Below are 23,567 nucleotides of genomic sequence, written 5' to 3' on the forward strand. Positions count from 1 at the left end.
TCTTTATTGTATCATCCTTATGTGATTTAATGTCCTACTTCTACGCTGGCCGAGACGGTTCAACACAAATACAAAAGCCACAACACAAATACGTAACCGACAACGGAAGTCAGTGACAATGGAAGTGCGCGTGTTGTTGACAAACTGAGCCAGCGGATGAGCTGGAGGAAAGTTCTTGTATGTTTGAGAAGTAAGTGAAACATGGTTCCTTGCTAATTATGATTACTGTCGCTACGTGGTTGTCACAAATAAGCAATGTTGTTCAATATCTTTGTATTTTGGTAACAAAACCATAGACTGTACAAATGGTAATATACAGTCTATGAACAAACCCTTTTACGTGGCTTTAAATACAGTGTAAATATTCAGTCCACAGTCTGAATTCTATTGAATTACTTGTTTTATTTTCCAGTAGTAAGCACGAAGCAAGGTCATGGTTAAATTTCTGGGTGTATTTCATTCATACCAACCGTGTATGCCCGTGAACATAGACCGTGTATGTGTGTATGGATGACATATTACGCCCCTAACACTGGAATAGGCAGCATATTGAAGGTAACACAATTAGCATTCACTCTAAACATCTGTTTACCGTAACCATAATTAACACAGACGCACACACACACACACACACACACATAGTGTGTTTCACTATCTTTGTGGGTACCCGTCATTGACATAATGCATTCCCTAGCCCCTTACCCTAACTTTAACCATCACAACTAAATGCCTAACCTTCACCCTTACCCTCACCCTAACCATAAACAGCCTTAACCCTCAAACAGCCCTTTAAAGTTGTGGGGTCCAGCATTTTGGCCCCACAAAGCTGTCCGGACCCCACAAGTTAGTTAGTTAGTTCTCAAACATACAAGAACTTTCCTCCTTTGGCTCCGTCTGTCAACAACACGCTCACTTCCGTTGTCGCTTTTGTGTTTGTGTTGTAGCTTTTCAAGTCAAGTCAAGTGGGTTGTATTGTCATTTCAACCATATACACTGTATATAGTGAAATGAGACAACGTTTCACCATGGCTCAAGTGGTGTTACACATTTAAAATATATGAAAACGACATTATATACAAACGACATTTGAGACAGGCTACATTTAGTGCACACACATTATAGACTTTACATAAAGTGGAATTACTACTTAAAGTAGAGCATTTAAGACAGACAAGGGACAGGACAGACAACAGACAACAAAAGACAGGGCACGAGTAGACTTGTAACGGAGCACTGATTGAGGTAGGATATATAGAATTTTAGCAGCATAAAAAAAGGTGCCGGCGTGCATTTCAGTTCTGTGTAAAAAAAAATGTAATTTGCAAGGTTGCTGCTGAAAAAGTCTTTGCCAGAAAAACATTTACACCAACTTAAGGACCGCTGCGTCTTACCGCGCCGCCATCTTAAGGGAGTAGTTTGGTGTTTGTGTTGTAGCTTTTGTATTTGTGTTGAACGGTCTCAGCCACCGTATATTTATCATAATGGGAAATAAGCTAAAAATAGAGCAAGACATAAAATTGACATTTTTTTCTTAAAAGTCCCATGGCATGAAAATGTCACTTTATGAGGTGTTTTAACATTAATGTGAGTTCCCCCAGCCTGCCTATGGTCCCCAGTGGCTAGAAATGGTGATAGGTGTAAACCGAGCCCTGGGTATCCTGCTCTGCCTTTGAGAAAATGAAAGCTCAGATGGGCCGATCTGGAATCTTCCCTTTATGATGTCATAAGGGGAAAGGTTACCTCCCCTTTCTCTGCTTTGCCGGCCCAGAGAATTTGGCCCCCCCATGAGAAAGAGAGAGACATCATGGCTTTCAAACGAGCAGAGTGGCAGTTGGTCAAGGCCAAACCCCCACCCTCCACCTTGCCCCCCTCTCTCCTCCTCAATAGCTACAGACACAGAAATGGCACATCCTAAGGAAAGCTCATTGTGGGACTGGCTCTAGTGGCTGTAATTCTGCACCAAGGCTGAATTTCGGGAAAGAGACTTCAGATACAGTATTAGGGGACCACTAAGGCCTATATAAAAGAGACTTCAGATACAGTATTAGGGGACCACTAAGGCCTATATAAAAGAGACTTCAGATACAGTATTAGGGGACCACTAAGGCCTATATAAAAGAGACTTCAGATACAGTATTAGGGGACCACTAAGGCCTATATAAAAGAGACTTCAGATACAGTATTAGGGGGACCACTAAGGCCTATATAAAAGAGACTTCAGATACAGTATTAGGGGACCACTAAGGTCTATATAAAAGAGACTTCAGATACAGTATTAGGGGGACCACTAAGGCCTATATAAAAGAGACTTCAGATACAGTATTAGGGGGACCACTAAGGCCTATATAAAAGAGACTTCAGATACAGTATTAGGGGGACCACTAAGGTCTATATAAAAGAGACTTCAGATACAGTATTAGGGGACCACTAAGGCCTATATAAAAGAGACTTCAGATACAGTATTAGGGGACCACTGAGGCCTATATAAAAGAGACTTCAGATACAGTAGATACAGTATTAGGGGACCACTGAGGCCTATATAAAAGAGACTTCAGATACAGTATTAGGGGACCACTAAGGTCTATATAAAAGAGACTTCAGATACAGTATTAGGGGGACCACTAAGGCCTATATAAAAGAGACTTCAGATACAGTATTAGGGGACCACTAAGGCCTATATAAAAGAGACTTCAGATACAGTATTAGGGGACCACTAAGGCCTATATAAAAGAGACTTCAGATACAGTATTAGGGGGACCACTAAGGCCTATATAAAAGAGACTTCAGATACAGTATTAGGGGACCACTAAGGCCTATATAAAAGAGACTTCAGATACAGTATTAGGGGACCACTAAGGCCTATATAAAAGAGACTTCAGATACAGTATTAGGGGACCACTGAGGCCTATATAAAAGAGACTTCAGATACAGTATTAGGGGACCACTGAGGCCTATATAAAAGAGACTTCAGATACAGTATTAGGGGACCACTGAGGCCTATATAAAAGAGACTTCAGATACAGTATTAGGGGACCACTGAGGCCTATATAAAAGAGACTTCAGATACAGTATTAGGGGACCACTAAGGCCTATATAAAAGCATCCAAAGAGCACCATGTCATGGGACCTTTAAGATATACATGTAATACACTTTGTAAGTGTAATATTACAATTTCGTTGCCAAGGTACATATTGCCCTAAGGTGGGAAACAGGCTACCTTTCAGCATCACCCTGCTCTTTACCTGTTATGCATTACAACGTATGACTAAATGGGTCCAGAACTTCATGCACCTGTGCCAGCACATTGTTGTATTTGTGTTGCGCTCTGCAAAACTCTAGTTTGTCGCGCGCGTGTGTGTGTGTGTGCGTATTTTTTTTACTATACCTAACACTTCACTAACGTGATAATGGCACATACTGTGAAAGCCCCCCCCTCTGCTCTATGCTCCTAGCAGGACTGCTCTAATTACTCTGTTCTTCTGTCACTCTTGTCTGTTCTTCTCCAGCAGTGTCTCATGGGACTGGTTATGTTCAGTTGAAGACCAACTTTTTTTTAAACGGGCCTTTGGATGACTCCTTGCACTTTATTTCAATGTATTCCTTTGTGATTTTAATAGTAGCCTACTTTGTTTTAATATGTATCATATTGTATGTTTTATGTAAAGCACTTTGTGATTTTTTTTATCCGTGAAAATTGCTTTATAAATACATTTTACTTCATTACTTACTTACTTACTTATGATAATATAGAGAATTCATGAGAGAAATATCAAATCAGCCAATAAAAGCAATATGATAATAAATAAATAACATCAGAAATCACTGTTCACTTCCAGTGTGCCTTGAATGAACAGTGACACTGTATGATATTATTGTATTTACTATGAAAATATATCATGATTCTTATTGTATGGTTTTCTTTATAATCCTTAGTCCATTTTCTGCATCCGTCAGTTGTGATGGGAATCTATTACACAAACACAAATAATATGTCTCAGATAATGACTTTTCAAACTATTGTATTGTTATTACAGGAGGTACAATCACACACAGAAACAACAGTAAATCAGACTGACTGATCGTTCTGTTCTTAAAATAACCCTAACACATATGTACAGTATATGTATATATATTGGGGTGGGAGAGATATCATATTGGGGGGTCTGTGTGTCCTCCACCAGGGAAACCAGGGAAAAGACTTAATTTCCTGCATTCTGATACACTTTTATGAACCAATTTACTGTGGAAATACTGTACCTTTATTTAGCCTATGCAAAGATAAAAAAAACAACAACAAAAAAACACACACAGATGACAATTTTAAATATGTCGTTGCGTGGCATTGAGCATTTTTAAGTGGGTATATGGAAATCCAGGAGCTTTCTTAGTGGGTATACTACGTATCACGTAGACTGCATATGTAGCCAGTCTATGCATACTGTACAGTCTGCGGTCATACGTTGCTCCTATAGCAGCGTCACTCACATGACGTCTCTTCTGAGCAGCAGCAGCAGCAGCAGCAGCCAGTTGTTTACGGGTGCTGATGCATTTGCTAATGGACACTGGGTTGGCTGGCTGTCAAACCCGCTAGGCAGGAGGCAAAGCAGCACAGGTAAGATAAAAAAAACAGGAATAGTTTAATAGTTTAGTTTAAACGGAACAATGTCTGCATATTCGCCGAAGCTAGAGCTACCTGAATTTTGTTAACGTTACAGAAACGGGGCGAAGACGTGCCCCGCCTGTTTGGAGTCGCGGCAAGCTAACCGCAGACAGCCCGGATACCACCGGAGATCAGCAGGTTCACATTCAAAATGAAAGCCGAATTTAGCGACGTAGCGATTCATTAAAAAAAAAAAATGGTGCCAGTCTCTGTTTCATTTTGTTGAGGCGAGTTGAAAGCAGACGTGTTTCGACAGTATAGTAATCAAAGCCATGATGGGAAATGTACCTATTATTATTTAGAACTCATAAGCCTGTTATAGACTCCATATTGATCTAAGAACAGCAAATATTTTAGTCATTGTTTTGAGAGAGAGAGAGAGAGAGAGAGAGTATGTATGTATGTATGTATGTATGTATGTATGTATGTATGTATGTATGTCTACTAAAGTTGCGACAGATTTATTTGTGGCTTTATTTTGAAAGTCATAATCGGAAGTCAGGTTTAGTAATTCAGTTTTAACCTCATTAAACAAAGCATTGACACCGGCTATATTAGGAAGAAAACGCCGGCCCAGGATGCTTTATAGCGTTAAACGATGTTTTTTTTTTTTAATGATCATGTTTCTTGTGATGTGGGTCTCCCAATATATAGCCTAAATTCATGTAACATACATATTATATAGCCTGTGGCATCCCTACTCACAAAGCCTCAAAACTGAAATTAGCTAACGTTAATCCAAAAGTGGTTCAGGTCATCACCGCAAAGAGAACTCATCACTACCCACCCCTTATTTCTTGTAGTGATCTATCCATCTTTTTAGCAAAAAGAAGGCCTATATTTGTGCAACTATGCCACAAGATGTCTATAAGAAGTCTTGTTTCCTTTTATTGGCCGTTTTCACCCACTTAAATTGGCTTAACGTTACATACACATGTCAATAGCATACTTTTTGAAGTTTCCATAGTTACACATTTAAAGTTCAACCTTGGAATTTAAACTTTCTGCAGAAAATCTCTGTAACAATGTATCCAGCTTGAAAAAATGTCTCACTGGCAGTTTTCGGTCTTGTGACATTTTTGGGTTTGAAAACAGAATGCTAAGGTTTGGAAATGTAGATTAGTTTATCTCAGTCAAATAAATGAAAATACAAACTACTGTAACTACAAGATAACGTCATGTCAATGTCACAGATTTAAAATAAATGAAAAATAAAAAAGGAAAGGAAAGGGAAGCAGATCAGTGTAGTCTACGTGACACGCAGGTATACGCAGTATACCCACTAAGAACGCTCCAGGATTTCCATATACCCACTTAAAAATGCCCAATGACACACAACGACATACTTCACATTATATGTTTAATATATTTTGAATTGTCATCTGTGTTTTCCTTCACATAGGCTAAATAAAGGTATTTCCACCGTAAATTGGTGCCTATAAGTGTATCAGAATGAAGGAAATGAAGTATTTGACGCTCAAAATGTCCCTGGGGGAGGACACCCAGACCCCCCACTTTGATATGTCCATTGTGCTCCATATATTTATATAGTTATACAGTATACCCGCTAAAATACATTAGACTACACCACTGGAAGCAGTAGATGATTAGTTTACATGATCATGTTTACCTGGCTGTAGCTCCCCCAGCACTGAGCCTGTCTCTGGTTACTACACACTCTACTACTCTCTAAGTCGTAAACAACACTCAAATGGCATGCAGCCACAGTTGATAACAATCTCACAGTCTCAGACACACACACACAAATACTGCACATGCTCACATACACACTAGTGGAGAATAATAAAGCTACAAAATGATTACAGTTTTTGTTTTCAATTGTTTACACACAGCAGAACCCTACACTCGAGGAGCAGAACAGCGGCCTAGATTTGCACAACTGTAAGCACATTGTCAGCCTAGTCAACTACACACAGTGATTTACAAAACACTGAACACACTTGTATGCATTTGACACAGAAATGTATCATGATGTCATTTCCTTGCAATTTCAAAGCAAAGACTTTCAAATGAACACACCCATGAACCGATCAGTTCAACACAGCCACCAAGTGTGCACACACACTGGTGCTTAATTGTAGACACACCAATCAGGTTTAAGCACTATAAAAATGCAGCAGGCAAGTCTAGTATTTTCTGTACAGTATTTTCAGTTGTTTTTAGATGTTTATTTTTTTTTTACTGTAATTGTAACCTGTACTGGATATGGTATGCTATGTTTGTCTGTGGTTTGCTGAGCTAACTTGTGTTATGCACACTACTGTAGTAGCTGTATGAACACTGGGACATGTTGTTGTTGTGATTCTCCATGTTGACTGATTTGGGAACATGGAGAGAAATTAATTGTATTTTCCTCAGTCTGCAGCACTGGTCTTGTGTAGTGTTTGGTGAACATATTGTATATTTGCACTTTCTCTGTGTACTTCATATACAGTATTCTAATCAGTGAGAAGTACAATTGCTAAAAGTGTTTTAGGTTAGCAACAGCAGTGTGTAACTGGTTCAAACAGAATTAAGTCATATGAACCGTGTGTGAAAATGTGGTTTTTTATAAATGAGTGTATAGTTTTTGCAAGATGTTTCATTTTGCTAAGACTCTGAGGTGTTCTGCTGATTGGGTGTGTGGTTGTGCTAATTGTGTGTAGTGTTTTTAAAAACTGGTCACTGGTTTCAAAATAGTGCTTAAGCAATCGAAAAAAACGGTAACGTAAGTAGGGCTGCAACTAATGTTTTATCGATTATCGAATAATGTGACAATTATTTTCTCCAATTAGTCGATTTGAAAGTGTGTCACAATTTCCAAAAGCCAACATACTGTAATCCAAAGGCTTGTTTTGTCTGACAGTCCAAATCCCAAAGACATTCAGTTTACAATGATAAAAGAGCACAGAGAAAAGCAGCAAATCCTCACATTAGAACATTTGGAACCACAGAATGTTTGACATTTTAGCTTTATAAATGATGCACATCAATTTTCTGTCGATTAGCTAATCGTTTGAGATAGTCTCGCATTACTAGACCTATGTCCATAGCGCTGTGGAATCTGGCTACACCAGACATACATTCTAGGATAGGAAAAGAAAACCTTCTGAGTTGTTTGCCTGTCTTTAAACCAATCGCAATGGTCCTGGGCGGCCCTTAGCTCCAGGCACAGTGGCCGTTGCTCTGCAAAATGGCCTTGGGAAGGAACTTGTTTTGGTGGAACATTTGAACCTCGCAAAAGAAAACGCAACATACAATATTAAATGAAGTTAACTTTTCACACAATACAGTAACGTGACGTGTATTAACTGGATACGTGGTTAAATGTAATTTTATCTTACCAGTGTATCACAGTGTGTACTTCATCCACAGCACTCCCAGCATCTAACAAAGCAGTCCAAGCACACAATGTTGATCTTTCCCTCAACACTAGACAATTATTTACTCTGCATTATACTCAGCTTCCCAGTCTTTTTTTGGGGGTTCTTCAAGCCTTGAGGGTGACCAGACCCCCATCATGGAGGTCCTGCATGGCACCAAATTCAAACCCAGGACATCAAAATCACATGATAGCAGCAGTGGACAGGATTGGCTGATCTTGAACTCATATTCAGGAGTCATAAAAAACTATCTGTGTTGAATGACAATGCTTGCGTGCTTGTTTTGACACGTTTTGATGGAGTATCACAAGGTCTAGCCTAACTGTACACCTATGTTATGTCTTCTTCAGGATTGTAAGCCACTTTGCAAATGCTTGACGCATTTCCCAGGCTCACACACACATATAAAAACTCACACCACCAACAACTAGGCTATAGCTCCTAGCTCAAATGAAGCCATGGGTTATGCTAGCTTTTGACTTGCCGTTGGATACTTGGGTTTGTTGATCTGTGTGCGGTTGTTGAGTAATGAGACTGCCGTTAACAGCCGTGTGGTTGTTTGAGTCATTGATCGGTCTGTTATTGCCGACAGGTGGTGTGCTGTTGAGTTTGTGCATGTGGAACAGATGCTTAATGCTTGAACTGAAGCATGCACCCCGCATGTGCACGGACACGACACACAAGCACCAAGCCCATTTTGGAACCTGACGCGGCCTTCAGTCCCATTTATAGTTATGTTGTTGTCCTGTAAATTGTACATTCCATGCCTACACTCCCACAGCACTACTGCTGCTATATTCTAACCTGCTCTTCTTCTCTCTAAGCTCTGCCTGGAGAGAGCTCAGCTCATTCTCTGAAATTGGTTCAAACAGAATTAAGTCATATGAACCGTGTGTGAAAATGTGGTTTTTTATAAATGAGTGTATAGTTTTTGCAAGATGTTTCATTTTGCTAAGACTCTGAGGTGTTCTGCTGATTGGGTGTGTGGTTGTGCTAATTGTGTGTAGTGTTTTTAAAAACTGGTCACTGGTTTCAAAATAGTGCTTAAGCAATCGAAAAAAACGGTAACGTAAGTAGGGCTGCAACTAATGTTTTATCGATTATCGAATAATGTGACAATTATTTTCTCCAATTAGTCGATTTGAAAGTGTGTCACAATTTCCAAAAGCCAACATACTGTAATCCAAAGGCTTGTTTTGTCTGACAGTCCAAATCCCAAAGACATTCAGTTTACAATGATAAAAGAGCACAGAGAAAAGCAGCAAATCCTCACATTAGAACATTTGGAACCACAGAATGTTTGACATTTTAGCTTTATAAATGATGCACATCAATTTTCTGTCGATTAGCTAATCGTTTGAGATAGTCTCGCATTACTAGACCTATGTCCATAGCGCTGTGGAATCTGGCTACACCAGACATACATTCTAGGATAGGAAAAGAAAACCTTCTGAGTTGTTTGCCTGTCTTTAAACCAATCGCAATGGTCCTGGGCGGCCCTTAGCTCCAGGCACAGTGGCCGTTGCTCTGCAAAATGGCCTTGGGAAGGAACTTGTTTTGGTGGAACATTTGAACCTCGCAAAAGAAAACGCAACATACAATATTAAATGAAGTTAACTTTTCACACAATACAGTAACGTGACGTGTATTAACTGGATACGTGGTTAAATGTAATTTTATCTTACCAGTGTATCACAGTGTGTACTTCATCCACAGCACTCCCAGCATCTAACAAAGCAGTCCAAGCACACAATGTTGATCTTTCCCTCAACACTAGACAATTATTTACTCTGCATTATACTCAGCTTCCCAGTCTTTTTTGGGGTTCTTCAAGCCTTGAGGGTGACCAGACCCCATCATGGAGGTCCTGCATGGCACCAAATTCAAACCCAGGACATCAAAATCACATGATAGCAGCAGTGGACAGGATTGGCTGATCTTGAACTCATATTCAGGAGTCATAAAAAACTATCTGTGTTGAATGACAATGCTTGCGTGCTTGTTTTGACACGTTTTGATGGAGTATCACAAGGTCTAGCCTAACTGTACACCTATGTTATGTCTTCTTCAGGATTGTAAGCCACTTTGCAAATGCTTGACGCATTTCCCAGGCTCACACACACATATAAAAACTCACACCACCAACAACTAGGCTATAGCTCCTAGCTCAAATGAAGCCATGGGTTATGCTAGCTTTTGACTTGCCGTTGGATACTTGGGTTTGTTGATCTGTGTGCGGTTGTTGAGTAATGAGACTGCCGTTAACAGCCGTGTGGTTGTTTGAGTCATTGATCGGTCTGTTATTGCCGACAGGTGGTGTGCTGTTGAGTTTGTGCATGTGGAACAGATGCTTAATGCTTGAACTGAAGCATGCACCCCGCATGTGCACGGACACGACACACAAGCACCAAGCCCATTTTGGAACCTGACGCGGCCTTCAGTCCCATTTATAGTTATGTTGTTGTCCTGTAAATTGTACATTCCATGCCTACACTCCCACAGCACTACTGCTGCTATATTCTAACCTGCTCTTCTTCTCTCTAAGCTCTGCCTGGAGAGAGCTCAGCTCATTCTCTGAAATGATACCATCTTTAGGCCAATTTCACAATAGTTGTCCCTTATAAGTTATGATGTGATTAAGATAAGATAGACTTTATTATTACCCAGCGAACATGAAAATGCTTGTTAACACTTTGTCATACCCATCGCTCATAAATGGTAAATTCATAGTTAATTAAACTCAAGTTATTTTACTGTCAACTAACAAGAAAATGATAATTAATAATTTGTACTAATTGTTAGTTATGCTATAGTTTGTTATTTTAACAGTTTATTATTGCTCACATCATAACATTTTATATATTATATTATATTGGGCCAATATATATTACTTGATGCTTTATAAATTATTTATTAATCATTAACTCATTATTATAACCATCCAAATAATGTTTATAGATGTTTACAAAACAGTTATCAACCATTGACAAAGTATTAACTATCTCCGTTTATAATGTTATTATTGTATATGACACTAAACTAATGATAAAATAACAAATTATAACATTACTAATAATAAGTAAACATTATAAATCATATTTCATTGTTTGTTAACAGTAAAATAACTACTAACTAAAGATTGATTAACTATCACTTTACCATTTATTAGTGATGGTTATTATAAAGTGTTACCGGGGTAGGGGAGGGGCTAGTGATGTCCAAATGTAGCTTTGTGAAGCGTTTTCTTTATGTTCTGAGCCAAATAGATGGCGCTCTCCGTTCAAAAAGAGGTTGAAAGCACACTGAATTGCCATTCCATGAGCCTTCATCCTTAAAGGTGCCGTAGGTAGGATTGTGAAGACCCAGGACTTAGCCAAAAAATGTGAACATCGACAACTTCTCAGTCCCTCCCCCCTTTCTGCTAAAGCCCAAAACGGTCTCCTAAGCCCTTCCCCCCACAAGGGAGAATGAATGTGTGTGCATGAGCAGTGATTGACAGACAGTTAGACACCCCCCCCTGGCCCTGATTGGTGCATCTGAACAGGGAGCGGTGGATTTTTGCAAATCGCACTCCAGGCTGTAGGTGGAGCCAGAGGAGCTGGATTTATTTTTTAATGACCTGCTTCATGTAGTTCTACTGGAACATGGGGTCAGTTTCAGCAGATATGACAGAAAGGTAGTTTTATAAGGCTTACCTACTGCACCTTTAAACCAAGAGCGCCATCTAGTTGGGTCAACAAATACAACTGATGACAAATATTAAGTTAGTAAAAGGCTAAGTTTTTCTGATCTTTTCTATTTTTATTTTGATTATTTTTGTGTGTTTCTAAGAATGCAGATGGTGTCAAAGCATGGCATAACAAAATGGTTTAATAGTTGCATGAAATGCATAATGTATTAAAAATGGTTGCTTTATGGCCTATTCCTTTGTACAGTAGTTTTTTGTCTTTTGTTGATGCCATAGCATTCACAAGATGGTTTTTTTGGCAGTTGACTAGTTTTATTACAGTCATGCATCACTTGCATTGTTACCCAATGTATAGGTGAATTGGACCAGCGCCCATGCTCTGTGACATGTTAAGCTGATTTCATTTCTGTCATTTAGTTGATCTTGATGCATGATAACTGGCCCCACTGAATCCCCCTGTTTACCCCCTGAATAACTGTTTCCACTCTCACTGCCCTTGCTGTTATCTGTTCATCCCAAACCTCTTCCCTGTTTCCCTGCCAACTCTGTGCTCAGGTGATGACCTGTCCTTTACCAGTGTTTGACACATTGGAGATGAAATACCAGCCAATAGACACTCCTCTGACTCACCATTTAGCATGAACTCCTCTGTTTGTCACCAACAATGACGTGATACATCTGAATCTGTTGGATAGGTTGTTCCAGAGGTTGCCAGACAGGGACAAGGGTCTATCGTGTCCGCAGCCCTCAGGTCCTCCGTTCCTGCTGTTAAAGGCTCTCCAAGAATCCAATAAGATGAACGGCAGTGCTGGCCACTCCTCCCATCTTTCGGACCCACCCAAAGAGAGCATGCAGCTAAAGAAGGAGATCTCGCTGCTCAACGGAGTCAGCCTGATCGTAGGAAACATGATCGGCTCTGGCATCTTCGTCTCCCCCAAGGGTGTGCTAATCTACAGCGCCTCGTACGGGCTGTCGCTTATCATCTGGGCCATTGGCGGCCTATTCTCTGTGGTGGGGGCCCTCTGCTACGCTGAGCTGGGCACCACCATCACCAAATCAGGAGCATCCTACGCATACATCCTGGAGTCATTTGGCGGCTTCATTGCATTCATTCGCCTGTGGACATCTTTGTTGATTATTGAGCCCACCAGCCAGGCAGTCATAGCCATTACGTTTGCAAACTACTTGGTGCAACCGCTATTTCCAACGTGTGAACCGCCATACGTAGCATCCAGGCTCCTCGCTGCAGCGTGTATATGTAAGTACTTCTGAGCTACTCTCTGTGCCACTGCGGTTTGCTGATGTCTGGCTCGCTGTTTCCTACAGGAGTAGACGCAGTACCAAGAATATCTATGAAGCTTTCCTCTCTCCCCCAGGCTTACTGACATTAATCAACTCCACCTATGTAAAGTGGGGAACCCGCGTGCAGGACATATTCACCTATGCCAAGGTGGCAGCCCTCATCGTCATCATCATTACCGGCATCGTCAAGCTGAGCCAGGGTGAGTGGTGTCACTGCAGTACTAACCTTTTCATGTTGTTCCAGAGACCCCAACTCAGGGTCATTTCCTGTATTTGTGACACATGGGTTTTCGCCACTGCCATGCGTCTTTAGGAGACTAGTGGCAGATCCTAAAGCGTTCAGTAGACTCGCCATTCCTGACCTGTCCCATGACATAGTATACTTTGACTTTTTATTACTTTTTTCGTCATACTATACTATGACTTTTTATCAGTTTTTTTGACATATGGCTTTTTTTATTTATTTATTTTTTTTTTTTTTTACTAAGGCTAACGATAGCCTTAGAGCCATTTTTTGACTATGGCTTTTTTTTTTTTTTTTACTAAGGCTAACGATAGCCTATCGCTAGCTAGTTAACACTATACTCAACAGCAGCTAACGTTAGCATACCGCTAGCTAGTAGCTGGATTAAACACGGTTACAATTCTGACAGCTAACGCTAAACGGTGTAAAGCGTGACTGTATTTCACTGGAGAGGATTCAACACCGGGATGTAACAATCTGCAGCTGCCGACACAGACGGTGCGTTCAATGAAACTGGTAACCTATGGCCTCGTGGTGCATTCAAAGTTGTTGTTAAATGCCCTTTTCCCATCTGGTGGTTCTTTTTCTCATTCAACAGCAATTTACTAGGGAAATATTTGTTATAGTTATTACATTATTATTAAATCATTTAATTTTGACCATATGGCCTAGCAATAAACAAGCCGTTATTTAATGCCGCTGACTGTTGTTTAGTATCCTTCTTTTTTTTTTTTTTTTTTACTTTCTTAAAAAGTATCGGTTCAGGCACCGGGCAAAAATTATGTATGCGATTAATTTAGATTAATTATTCACAGAGTACGTAATTAATTTGATTATAGTTTTTAATCGATTGACAGCCCTAATTTTTTGACATACTATACTATGACTTTTTACCACTTTTTTTCAACATACTACTACTATGACGTTATTTGGTGGGACGGTGGCTCTGTGGTAGACTGACTTTTGCATCACTTTTTTCGACATACTATGATTTACTTACGAAAACGTAAGCTTTGTATCAGGTTAGATAGCGTATGGTGATAAGAGAATTTTTGGAAGACAGAAGGTTGAGAATCAAATCTTATATGAAGTTTTCAGAGCTAATAACCTAAGTGAAAAAGACAAATATGACAAAAACATGAATAGATATGTCAGGTTAAATAGCTTAGGGTGATAAGAGACTGGTTGAGTGTTCAAGTCTTATCTGTTTCATTAAGTTTTGAGGTCCAATATATACCAAGTGAAAGAGACACATATGCCAAAATCATAAGCTTTTCTGTCAGGTCAGATAGCTTGGAGTGATAAGTGAATGATGGGAAGACAGAAGGTTGAGTGATCAAATCTTATACGTTTCAGTAAGTTTTCAGGTCTAATATACTAAGTGAAAGAGACAAATATGATGAAAACATGATCTTGTCTGTCAGGTTTGATAGCATAGGGTGGTAAGAGAATGATTGGAAGAAAGAAGGTTGAGAGTTCAAATCTTGTAGGGTGCAGTTAGATTCAGACTTACTTTTATTTTATTTTTTTTTCAACACCTCTGAGAACCGTTAAAGCACCAATTTATCCTTTTTGGACATACTATACTATTACTGTTTCTGACTTTTCCGACATACTATACTAGGATTTTTTTTCACCATACAATACTATGACATTTTTATAGCTTCACATACTATTAGTACAGTGGTTAAACATTGGGCTGATGTGGCTCAGGAAGCAGAATGTGTTTTCATTTAACCACAAGGTTGACAGTTCAATCCCCACCTCCTTCAGTCTGCATGATATACTATACTATAACCTTTCTGACTTTTTCAACATACTATACTATGACTTTTTATGATTTTCTTTCAACATACAATACTATGACATTTTTATGTTATATTATTAGTACAGCAGTTAGGCATTGGGCTGATGTGGCTCAGGAAGCAGAGCTGAACATTTTGATATTTGAATGGTTTTTGTAGCTGAAAGTATACAGAAGTAGTAGGCGACCGAAAACCATGTGGAATAACAATACTGAATCAGCATTCACACAAATATAACTGTTCATCCATTCACATGACGTTCACTACACTTTCAACGAGGCCACGGCCATTTAGGAGGTTTATCAGTGTTTTTTGCCCCCAGTGGCTCCTGGAAGGCACTAGGATTAGGCACTGGTTAGGGTTAAGTTTAGGGTTAGGTGCCTTGAAGTCAACGGTCACAGCGCTGCCTTGAAGTCAATTAGGCAATGGTTATGGTTATGATTAGGGTTAGGTGCCTTGGAGGCAGCGGTCGCAGCGCTGCCTGGAAGGAGCTGTTGGGGGCAAAAAACACCATCGAGCATTTAGGAGACAGGCAGTGTAAAGCATGTCATACCATTGGCGCTGCAATGAAATGCATTTTCTTTAGCTACATAGTAGATTTGATTGTTCTTCTATGTGGCAGCACAGTGGCTCAGTGGTCGGTACTGCTGAAAACTGGGTTCGATCCCCGGTCCGGACAGGGCCTTTCTGTGTGGAGTTTGCATGTCCTCCCCATGTTCGTGTGGGTTTCCTCCCACCATAAAAGACATGAAAAAACATGCATGTTAGGTACCTCCTGCAGTTGCCTTTAAGGCAGGTAGCAGCATTACAACTTTGGAGTTGGTCCCCAGACGCCAGACTATGGCTGCCCCCTGCTCCTAATTAGTTAGGATGGGTTACATGCAGAGAATACGTTCCTTGTATGTGTAAATATGCTTAGCAATTAAAAAGAATATGATATGCCATGACTGTTGAAGGTGCCAGAGGCTCAAACAATGAATGTGATAATCAAGGACATGGATATCATCCAGTAAGTTTCACACAACACAGAAATAACACTTTACCAGTCTTTAGTGAAATATTGACTGACTAGGCATATCCTCTGTGAGCTCTTTTTTGGAGCAACTTTTTTTAAAGAACTGTCATGGCTGAGTGGCAAGTGGCAAGTGATTTTTAAAGAAAGTCTGAAATCTTTGCAACCATAGACAGCGAAATGATAAGTCTGATCAACAACAGTTGTGACTGGCCACAAATGCACAGTATTATCAGAGTTTTTTTGTGATTGTTGCGGGCAAAAATCCTTGATTATGCGGCACGTTTTCTTAAAAAATGCGATGGAATATGCGGGAACTTCCAAAAACTGTGGTTTCATGATGGCTTCATCGCGGGGTTTGTAGCTTTTCGATGATGTTCATGTCGCGTAATTACATCACTTCATAACGTCACTTCATAACGCCACTTCATAACGTCACTTCATAACGTCACTTCATAACATTCCCATGGCAACAGGGGAAAACGGCTGCTCTTGTGTGAAGTAAACGCAACATTTCTCAACTTTCTGCTAAGATATATGTGACTTTTTTGCAACGAAAATGATTATGAAATCATGCAAGCCCCCCATATTTTGGAAAATCGGCAATTTATGCGGCAAAAGTGCGGCGTATTTGAAAAAATGCAGCCCCCGCATAAATATGCGGACTTTGGCTGATTATGCATTGAATTATGCGATGGCATAATCACGTTTTTCTGGAGGGACTGAATTATGATTATTTTGTGCAAATTTCCCTCCTTTTTCTCTCCTAGGTTACACAAACAACTTTGAATCGTCCTTTCAGGGATCGTCCACTAACCCCGGTGACATTGCGCTGGCGCTCTACTCTGCCCTTTTCTCCTATTCCGGCTGGGACACCCTCAACTTTGTTACTGAGGAGATCAAAAACCCTGAAAGGTAACTCTTCCTGAGCAGAAGCAAGTCGGGAATACTTGAATCAGTCTGGTAATGATGCAATGTCCTGTTGTTTCAGGAACCTGCCCATGGCCATCGCCATCTCTATGCCCATTGTCACCATCATCTACATCCTCACCAATGTGGCCTACTATGCTGTTCTGGATGCTAGTGCTATACTGGCCAGCGATGCGGTGGCAGTGGTGAGTGAACCAACTTACTACCTAAACTGTGTGTGAGATGGAACTGCAGTTGCTAAACCAGTTTCTGTGTCTGGTTCAGACATTTGCAGATCACACGCTCGGTGTGATGAGCTGGACCATCCCCTTTGCTGTGGCTCTGTCCTGCTATGGAGGCCTCAATGCCTCCATCATAGCTGCATCCAGGTAGGACACGCACAGCCGCACGGGAACCTATTTTGACCAAGAGGGGGGCTGCCTTACTAATGTGACCAGCTCCCCGTTTTTGGTGGCCCGTCCCCCATCTTGAAACGTGTGTTAAAAACAAATAGCGAGCCTTGCTATTTTGAGTAGTGTTGTCAGAAAAAAACGGGGTAACAGTTGACGTCTCAGTCACGTTGTGCTTGTTTGCCGCTCGTTCACTTTTCTTGATCGCCCGTTTTTACACAGTCTATCGTCCCACACACATATTTGAGAACACTTCACTGTCCCGCTTAATTATAGGAATTCTGCTTTGTGCTGCTCTGCCGGGTTTGGAAAAAATGTTAGGCCTACTTTAGAGCAGCTTGATCTTTGTCTTTTCATTTTGTGTAGTAGGTGACTGACCCAAATGCATTGGTTCATTGCAGACAGGAACTGCTTTGCTTACAGTTTAGGGTTCTTGCACCACCAGGGTAGGGCTGCAGCCCCTTAAGCCCCCCATTTCCAGCGCTGGGACACACACACACCTTTACTCACATTTACTCTGGCTTTGTAGAGGTTTAAGGCCGATACTTTGCATAGTGTCTTAATTCATCCAGTTTGTTGTGTCCAGGTTGTTCTTTGTTGGCTCTCGTGAGGGCCACCTTCCAGACGCTCTGTCCATGATCCACATAAAGAGATTCACTCCGATCCCTGCTCTGATCTTCAATGTAAGAAAATGTATCAATTACATGTTAATTGTAGTGGAGGAACCACTGCAAATGTAAAGGGTCATTTCTGTAATTTCCCCATGCATTGGTGTCTAAGTGAATAATATGACATTGGTCCAGTATTGAGGGAGAACGCTGTCACCGGCACCCACGAACCGTGCTTTAATGTAATCCTATGGATTTCCGTCCACTCAAAGTTTTTCTTTTTTGCCGCTGACAGACTCAGATTATTACTTATTATTAAGTGCCTGACAACATTATGAAAAGGATCCCTACAAAGATAGACCTTTTTGTCAAAGAGTAAGATCCCTATCGCTATTCTGTGGAATTAGAATGAAGTGTATTTTTCGATGATTAAATTACTGTTTATTTACATGGAGTCTGGTCGGTTTGGGGATGGCTGTTTCTTGCTAAACTAAAAGGATCTTCCTCTTTAACAAAAAGGTCTATCTCTGTAGGGATCCTTTCCACAGTGTTGTCAGACACTTAGAATAATAATCTGAGCATGTCAGCGGCAAAACGAGCACTTTTAGAGGACATACATTGAATGGGCATTTGCTCATTAACATTACATAGCAGCTTGTTTCGCCGCTGCCAACTGCAGTGGTCTTGATTAATAGTGGACTAATTAAAAAAAATTGGGTCCATGTTGAAAATAACAAAGTTACCCTTTAATGTTAGTTAAGTATAGGGTGGAGCTTTCTCATTGACTAGTCTCCTTCATTGTTGGCATTAGCTATCTGATTTTCCAGCACGATTTTGCTGTGAATGGAATTAGCTTGCAGCTCTTTGCCGGTTGATAAATACGACTGTTCTTTAACTTCACCAGTTATCCACTTCAGGTAAACAAAAGTGTCAATGATTTAAGAGTTAAAGATAATGGAAGTCACGTTCATTGACTTCTTAAACAGTTCATGTATTTACTCACGGTTTTTCATGCTCCCTGTCTCCCTCCGTCCACTGTCCAGTGCGTCATGTCACTGATCTACCTGACAGTGGAGGACGTCTTCCAGCTCATCAACTACTACAGCTTCAGCTACTGGTTCTTCATGGGTCTGTCCATCGCCGGCCAGATCTACCTGCGCTGGAAAGAGCCTGACAGACCCAGACCTCTCAAGGTAAGACCAGTTGAACCCACCATTCCTCTATTCCAGGGGTCGGCAACCTTTTTAATATAAAGTGCCATTTTAAAATGTTCATGTCAAATCAGTGTGCCATATCAGCATTAAGCCTGCCATCATCTACTGAGCCCATTCAGGCAGTGTTATTTTTTTCCCCTTTGCGTCATATTCTGTGAAAAAGGCAATGAGTACTAGCCAATCAGAGACAGAGTAGGGCGGGTCTTCGCGGAATGCGGATGGGGAAAAAGTCAATCAAACTACTGGCTGTTCTCCTGCCAATGGCTGTGAAAGAGGCCATTTGACATGCGAATTTAAACATTTCCAAAAAACTCTCTTGCGCACTTATTGCTAGTGTGCCATTGGTTGAGCTACCGCCTAAGGCTGCTGACTCCTGCTGTATTCATTTCTGTCAAAAATGATAAAAAGAGGCTCAGGATCTGTCTGATGAACCAAACCTAGCTGTCTGAAACACGGAACACTGCAAGAGAAACATTATGCTAATTCTTTCAAAAACTGAACAGGGGCAAAAATTATATTATTATAAAATAATTGCATCAAACTTAAAGTATTAATGCAAAATGAAGTTTAATAATACAAGGTTTCTGGATGTGTTTGTAGCTCACAGCCTGCCTCCTGATCTCTCTCTCTGCAGCTGTCCTTAGTGTACCCGGTGGTGTTCTGTCTGTGTTCTGTGTTCCTGGTGGCCGTTCCTCTCTACAGTGACACTGTCAACTCCCTGATTGGCATCGCCATTGCCCTGTCAGGGGTCCCTGTCTACTTCCTGGGTGTCTATCTGCCAGAATCCAAGCGGCCGCCTGTCATCACCAAGCTACTGCGTGAGTGTACCGCACATCCAGCACCCTAAAGCCCAATTTATGGTCCTGCGTTAAATCTACGCCGTGGATACGTACGTAGTGTTACGGAGGTTAAGCTAACCTGGCTCCTTAAAGGGGCGCTATGCAGTTTTGGCAATTTCTTCGCTGTTTTCTCGCTTTTTGCTGGCAGGTTTCTCTGTAGAGCCCCCCCCCCTACAGGTTTCTCTATAGAGCCCCCCCTACAGGTTTCTCTATAGAGCTCCCCTACAGGTTTCTCCATAGAGCCCCTCCCCCCACAGGTTTCTCTATAGAGCTCCCCTACAGGTTTCTCTATAAAGCCCCTCCCCCTACAGGTTTCTCTATAGAGCTCCCCTACAGGTTTCTCCATAGAGCCCCCCCCTACAGGTTTTTCTATAGAGCCCCCCCCTACAGCTCCTATGTTTCCTCGTGTCTGACTCCTCTCTCGGTCAGTCTGCCGTTTCCTCTTCCTCTGTTCCTCTGACAATGCTTCCCTAGCTTTCTGCTTCTTTTTTGCTGACTCAGCCCTGACCATAGTGTGAAAAACTCCGTCTCTACCTTCTTCTTATAGCTAGCCGGTTCCTGTATGTGTGCAGTGCTATCAAGCAATTTGTTACATGGCGAGACCTGGGCGAAAGTTGCGAGGGTGGTTTTTCAGCTCACAGGCGCTAGGGGGGAGCGAGACGACCACCATTCAACCCGAAAACTGTCATATAACCATTCTAATGACTCCGAAGCTGTTCAGTTAAGGTCAATTAAGCTAAAAAAACTGCATATTTCCCCTTTAAACAACAAAACACCACTGCTAAAAGGTTAACTCAGCCGGTAACAATAAAGTCCATTTTATGCTTCTGTGTTAAAATGACGCTGTGGGTACGTAGGTAGGGACGTGGGGCGGCGCAGACAGCAACAACTGTGATTGGTCCCTTTGGCCGTGGCTTGGTAGTGCATTGGCCGTGCATTTCCCCCGACTCATTTCCTGGTTCTCCTTCTCCGTAAAGAACATGAAATCAAGGAGAGGGTTAACTTCTCCTGCTCCAGATTTCACACCGTGGTCAGAAAGAACGCTACTCGCTCCAAAGCTAATCACCGTCACTCTCTCACCCGCTCTACCACACACTCCCCACACATGCCGGTCCTGCTCTTCTCTTAATGAGGTCGACACACACACCAACGCACAAGTATAAACATCAGGCCAGTTAACGTAGGCTATGGTGAAAAACCTCTGTGTGGAGCCTCTGTAGAAGCATAAATCTGCCTTAAAGTGCTCATATTATGCTCATCTTCAGGTTCATAATTGTATTTAGAGGTTATATCAGAATAGGTTTATGTGGTTTCATTTTCAAAAAACACCATATTTTTGTTGTACTGCACATTGCTGCAGCTCCTCTTTTCACCCTGTGTGTTGAGCTCTCTGTTTTAGCTACAGAGTGAGACATCTCACTTCTGTTCCATCTTTGTTGGGGGGTCACTCATGCTCAGTAGCTAGGTAAGGACTACTAGCCAGTCAGAAGCAGAGTATGAGGGCGTGCCCTGACAGTACCTAGGTAAGGACTACTAGCCAGTCAGAAGCAGAGTATGAGGGCGTGCCCTGACAGTACCTAGGTAAGGACTACTAGCCAGTCAGAAGCAGAGTATGAGGGCGTGCCCTGACAGTAGCTAGGTAAGGACTACTAGCCAGTCAGAAGCAGAGTATGAGGGCGTGCCCTGACAGTACCTAGGTAAGGACTACTAGCCAGTCAGAAGCAGAGTATGAGGGCGTGCCCTGACAGTACCTAGGTAAGGACTACTAGCCAGTCAGAAGCAGAGTATGAGGGCGTGCCCTGACAGTACCTAGGTAAGGACTACTAGCCAGTCAGAAGCAGAGTATGAGGGCGTGCCCTGACAGTAGCTAGGTAAGGACTACTAGCCAGTCAGAAGCAGAGTATGAGGGCGTGCCCTGACAGTACCTAGGTAAGGACTACTAGCCAGTCAGAAGCAGAGTATGAGGGCGTGCCATGCTAGCAGCTAGGCGAGCATTATAACGTGTGTTACAAAGTGACCACGTTTGTCTCTGAAGTAAAGGCTGGACTACAATAGAGCTGTTTGGAGCAGTTTGTGAACAGTGTTTTCTGTTGGAGATGGTAAGTCCCTTTGGGATGGACTATGGGCTTTTTACCTTTGTCAACCTAGAACGTGCACAAAAATATATATATAACACAACAAAGGAAAGGGAAAAAGCCAAAAAGCATAATATGAACACTTTAAGGCAACAGCCAACAGGCACACTTTGTCATTGCAACTGCATCGTTCCTCACCCTCTGTCAGCAGCGTAGTCTCAGCTGCATGTTGTTGTCTCTTACTGCAGGTTCTCTGACTCTCTCCGCCCAGTACACCTGCTACTGTGTACTAACAGAGATGGACAAAAGTGAATAGCATCCAAAACACTTTAAAACACAACACCAGCAGTCTCTACATCCTGAAAGCTGAAAGTCACCGGGGCCAGCCAGGCGAGGGATTCTTCTTTGAAAAAAGAAAAAAAAGATTTTATTGTACTGTTCACCACGTTGAAGCTCTCAGACGCCACTGACTTGTTTACACTGAAAATGCTGCCAGATGCCCACCATCAGTTGCAGCTTTATCCTGGAATTCAAGGCCATTCAAAGACTCCGACCGTAAGGACTGACAGTACTGTTATACTGCATACTGTGGCTATTTGTATTCTTCATCACACTTTTTAATTACCTCTATTATAAAGGATCTGCCTCATTAGTTCCACAGGTAATTGTATAATGCCGTTTAAACAGTATGTGCCTGTGAGATTTCACAGGTGCTGCACATGACCACAGGGACCTGATAATGATTATACATAAAGTAAAAATTTTAATATATGGATTTAACCTACTTTAACTAAAAGATATATATATATATATATATATATATATATATATATATATATATATGCATTATGTGTAAATGTGCATAATTTCACCTGTGAATGAAAAGACAAATCATAAATTGTCCATCATGTAAGCTTAGTGAATGGAAAAAAGGGAAGATAATGGGTTTTTCGTCTGCTGCTATGTGAAGACTGAGTCGTCATCCGAATGCCATTGCCTTTATGTACATTTGGTGTCATTGTCTGATGTCTGGTAGGTGTGTTTTTGCATTTTAACTGTTGAAATAAAACATTGGGCCTTTTCCATTTGGCGGCTGAGGTGGGTTAGTTGTCTGCTGCTGAATCCACTCTGTCCGGCTTTGTGGCCTTCCTGTTCTTTATGTTCACTGGGTTCTGTGGCACGGAGCACATTTCTTTAGTGTTCAATGTGCTGTACCCGAGACATCAATAGATGTTAGACTTAGTCAAAATAGCAATTCATTTAGGTATCTATTTTAGAGTTCTGTCTTTTAGTCACCTACGCTTTAAACAAACCCAATTATTTCTAAAGTATCTATCCTCTGCAGGAATGGCTCAAATTGGAGAAATCCTATCGCAGACGTTTGGAAAGTTATTCATGGAGAAACACTCACTTAGCA

General features: G+C 41.3%; 1 protein-coding gene across 1 annotated transcript; it reads left to right on the forward strand.

Annotated features, from left to right (window-relative positions):
- Positions 1-42: 42 nt before the first annotated feature.
- On the forward strand, positions 43-23,240 carry slc7a6 (solute carrier family 7 member 6). The gene is made up of 10 exons (XM_078247852.1): positions 43-190; positions 12,428-12,990; positions 13,109-13,234; positions 16,866-17,010; positions 17,087-17,210; positions 17,290-17,393; positions 18,001-18,097; positions 19,066-19,215; positions 19,871-20,054; positions 22,399-23,240. The coding sequence occupies exons 1-10, from the start codon at positions 180-182 to the stop codon at positions 22,464-22,466; spliced, it is 1,572 nt and encodes a 523-aa protein (XP_078103978.1). The 5' UTR covers positions 43-179; the 3' UTR covers positions 22,467-23,240.
- Positions 23,241-23,567: the final 327 nt, after the last annotated feature.

The sequence above is a fragment of the Sander vitreus genome, chromosome 1 (genome assembly GCF_031162955.1).
Source record: "Sander vitreus isolate 19-12246 chromosome 1, sanVit1, whole genome shotgun sequence".
In the NCBI taxonomy this organism is placed as follows: domain Eukaryota; kingdom Metazoa; phylum Chordata; class Actinopteri; order Perciformes; family Percidae; genus Sander; species Sander vitreus.

What these genes read in the sequence shown, in the direction of transcription:
- slc7a6 (XM_078247852.1), top strand. An exon ending in GAGATCAAAAACCCTGAAAG is followed by an intron (nt 17,011 to 17,086) that starts GTAACTCTTCCT and finishes CTGTTGTTTCAG; the next exon opens with GAACCTGCCCATGGCCATCG. An exon ending in TCCATCATAGCTGCATCCAG is followed by an intron (nt 17,394 to 18,000) that starts GTAGGACACGCA and finishes TGTTGTGTCCAG; the next exon opens with GTTGTTCTTTGTTGGCTCTC.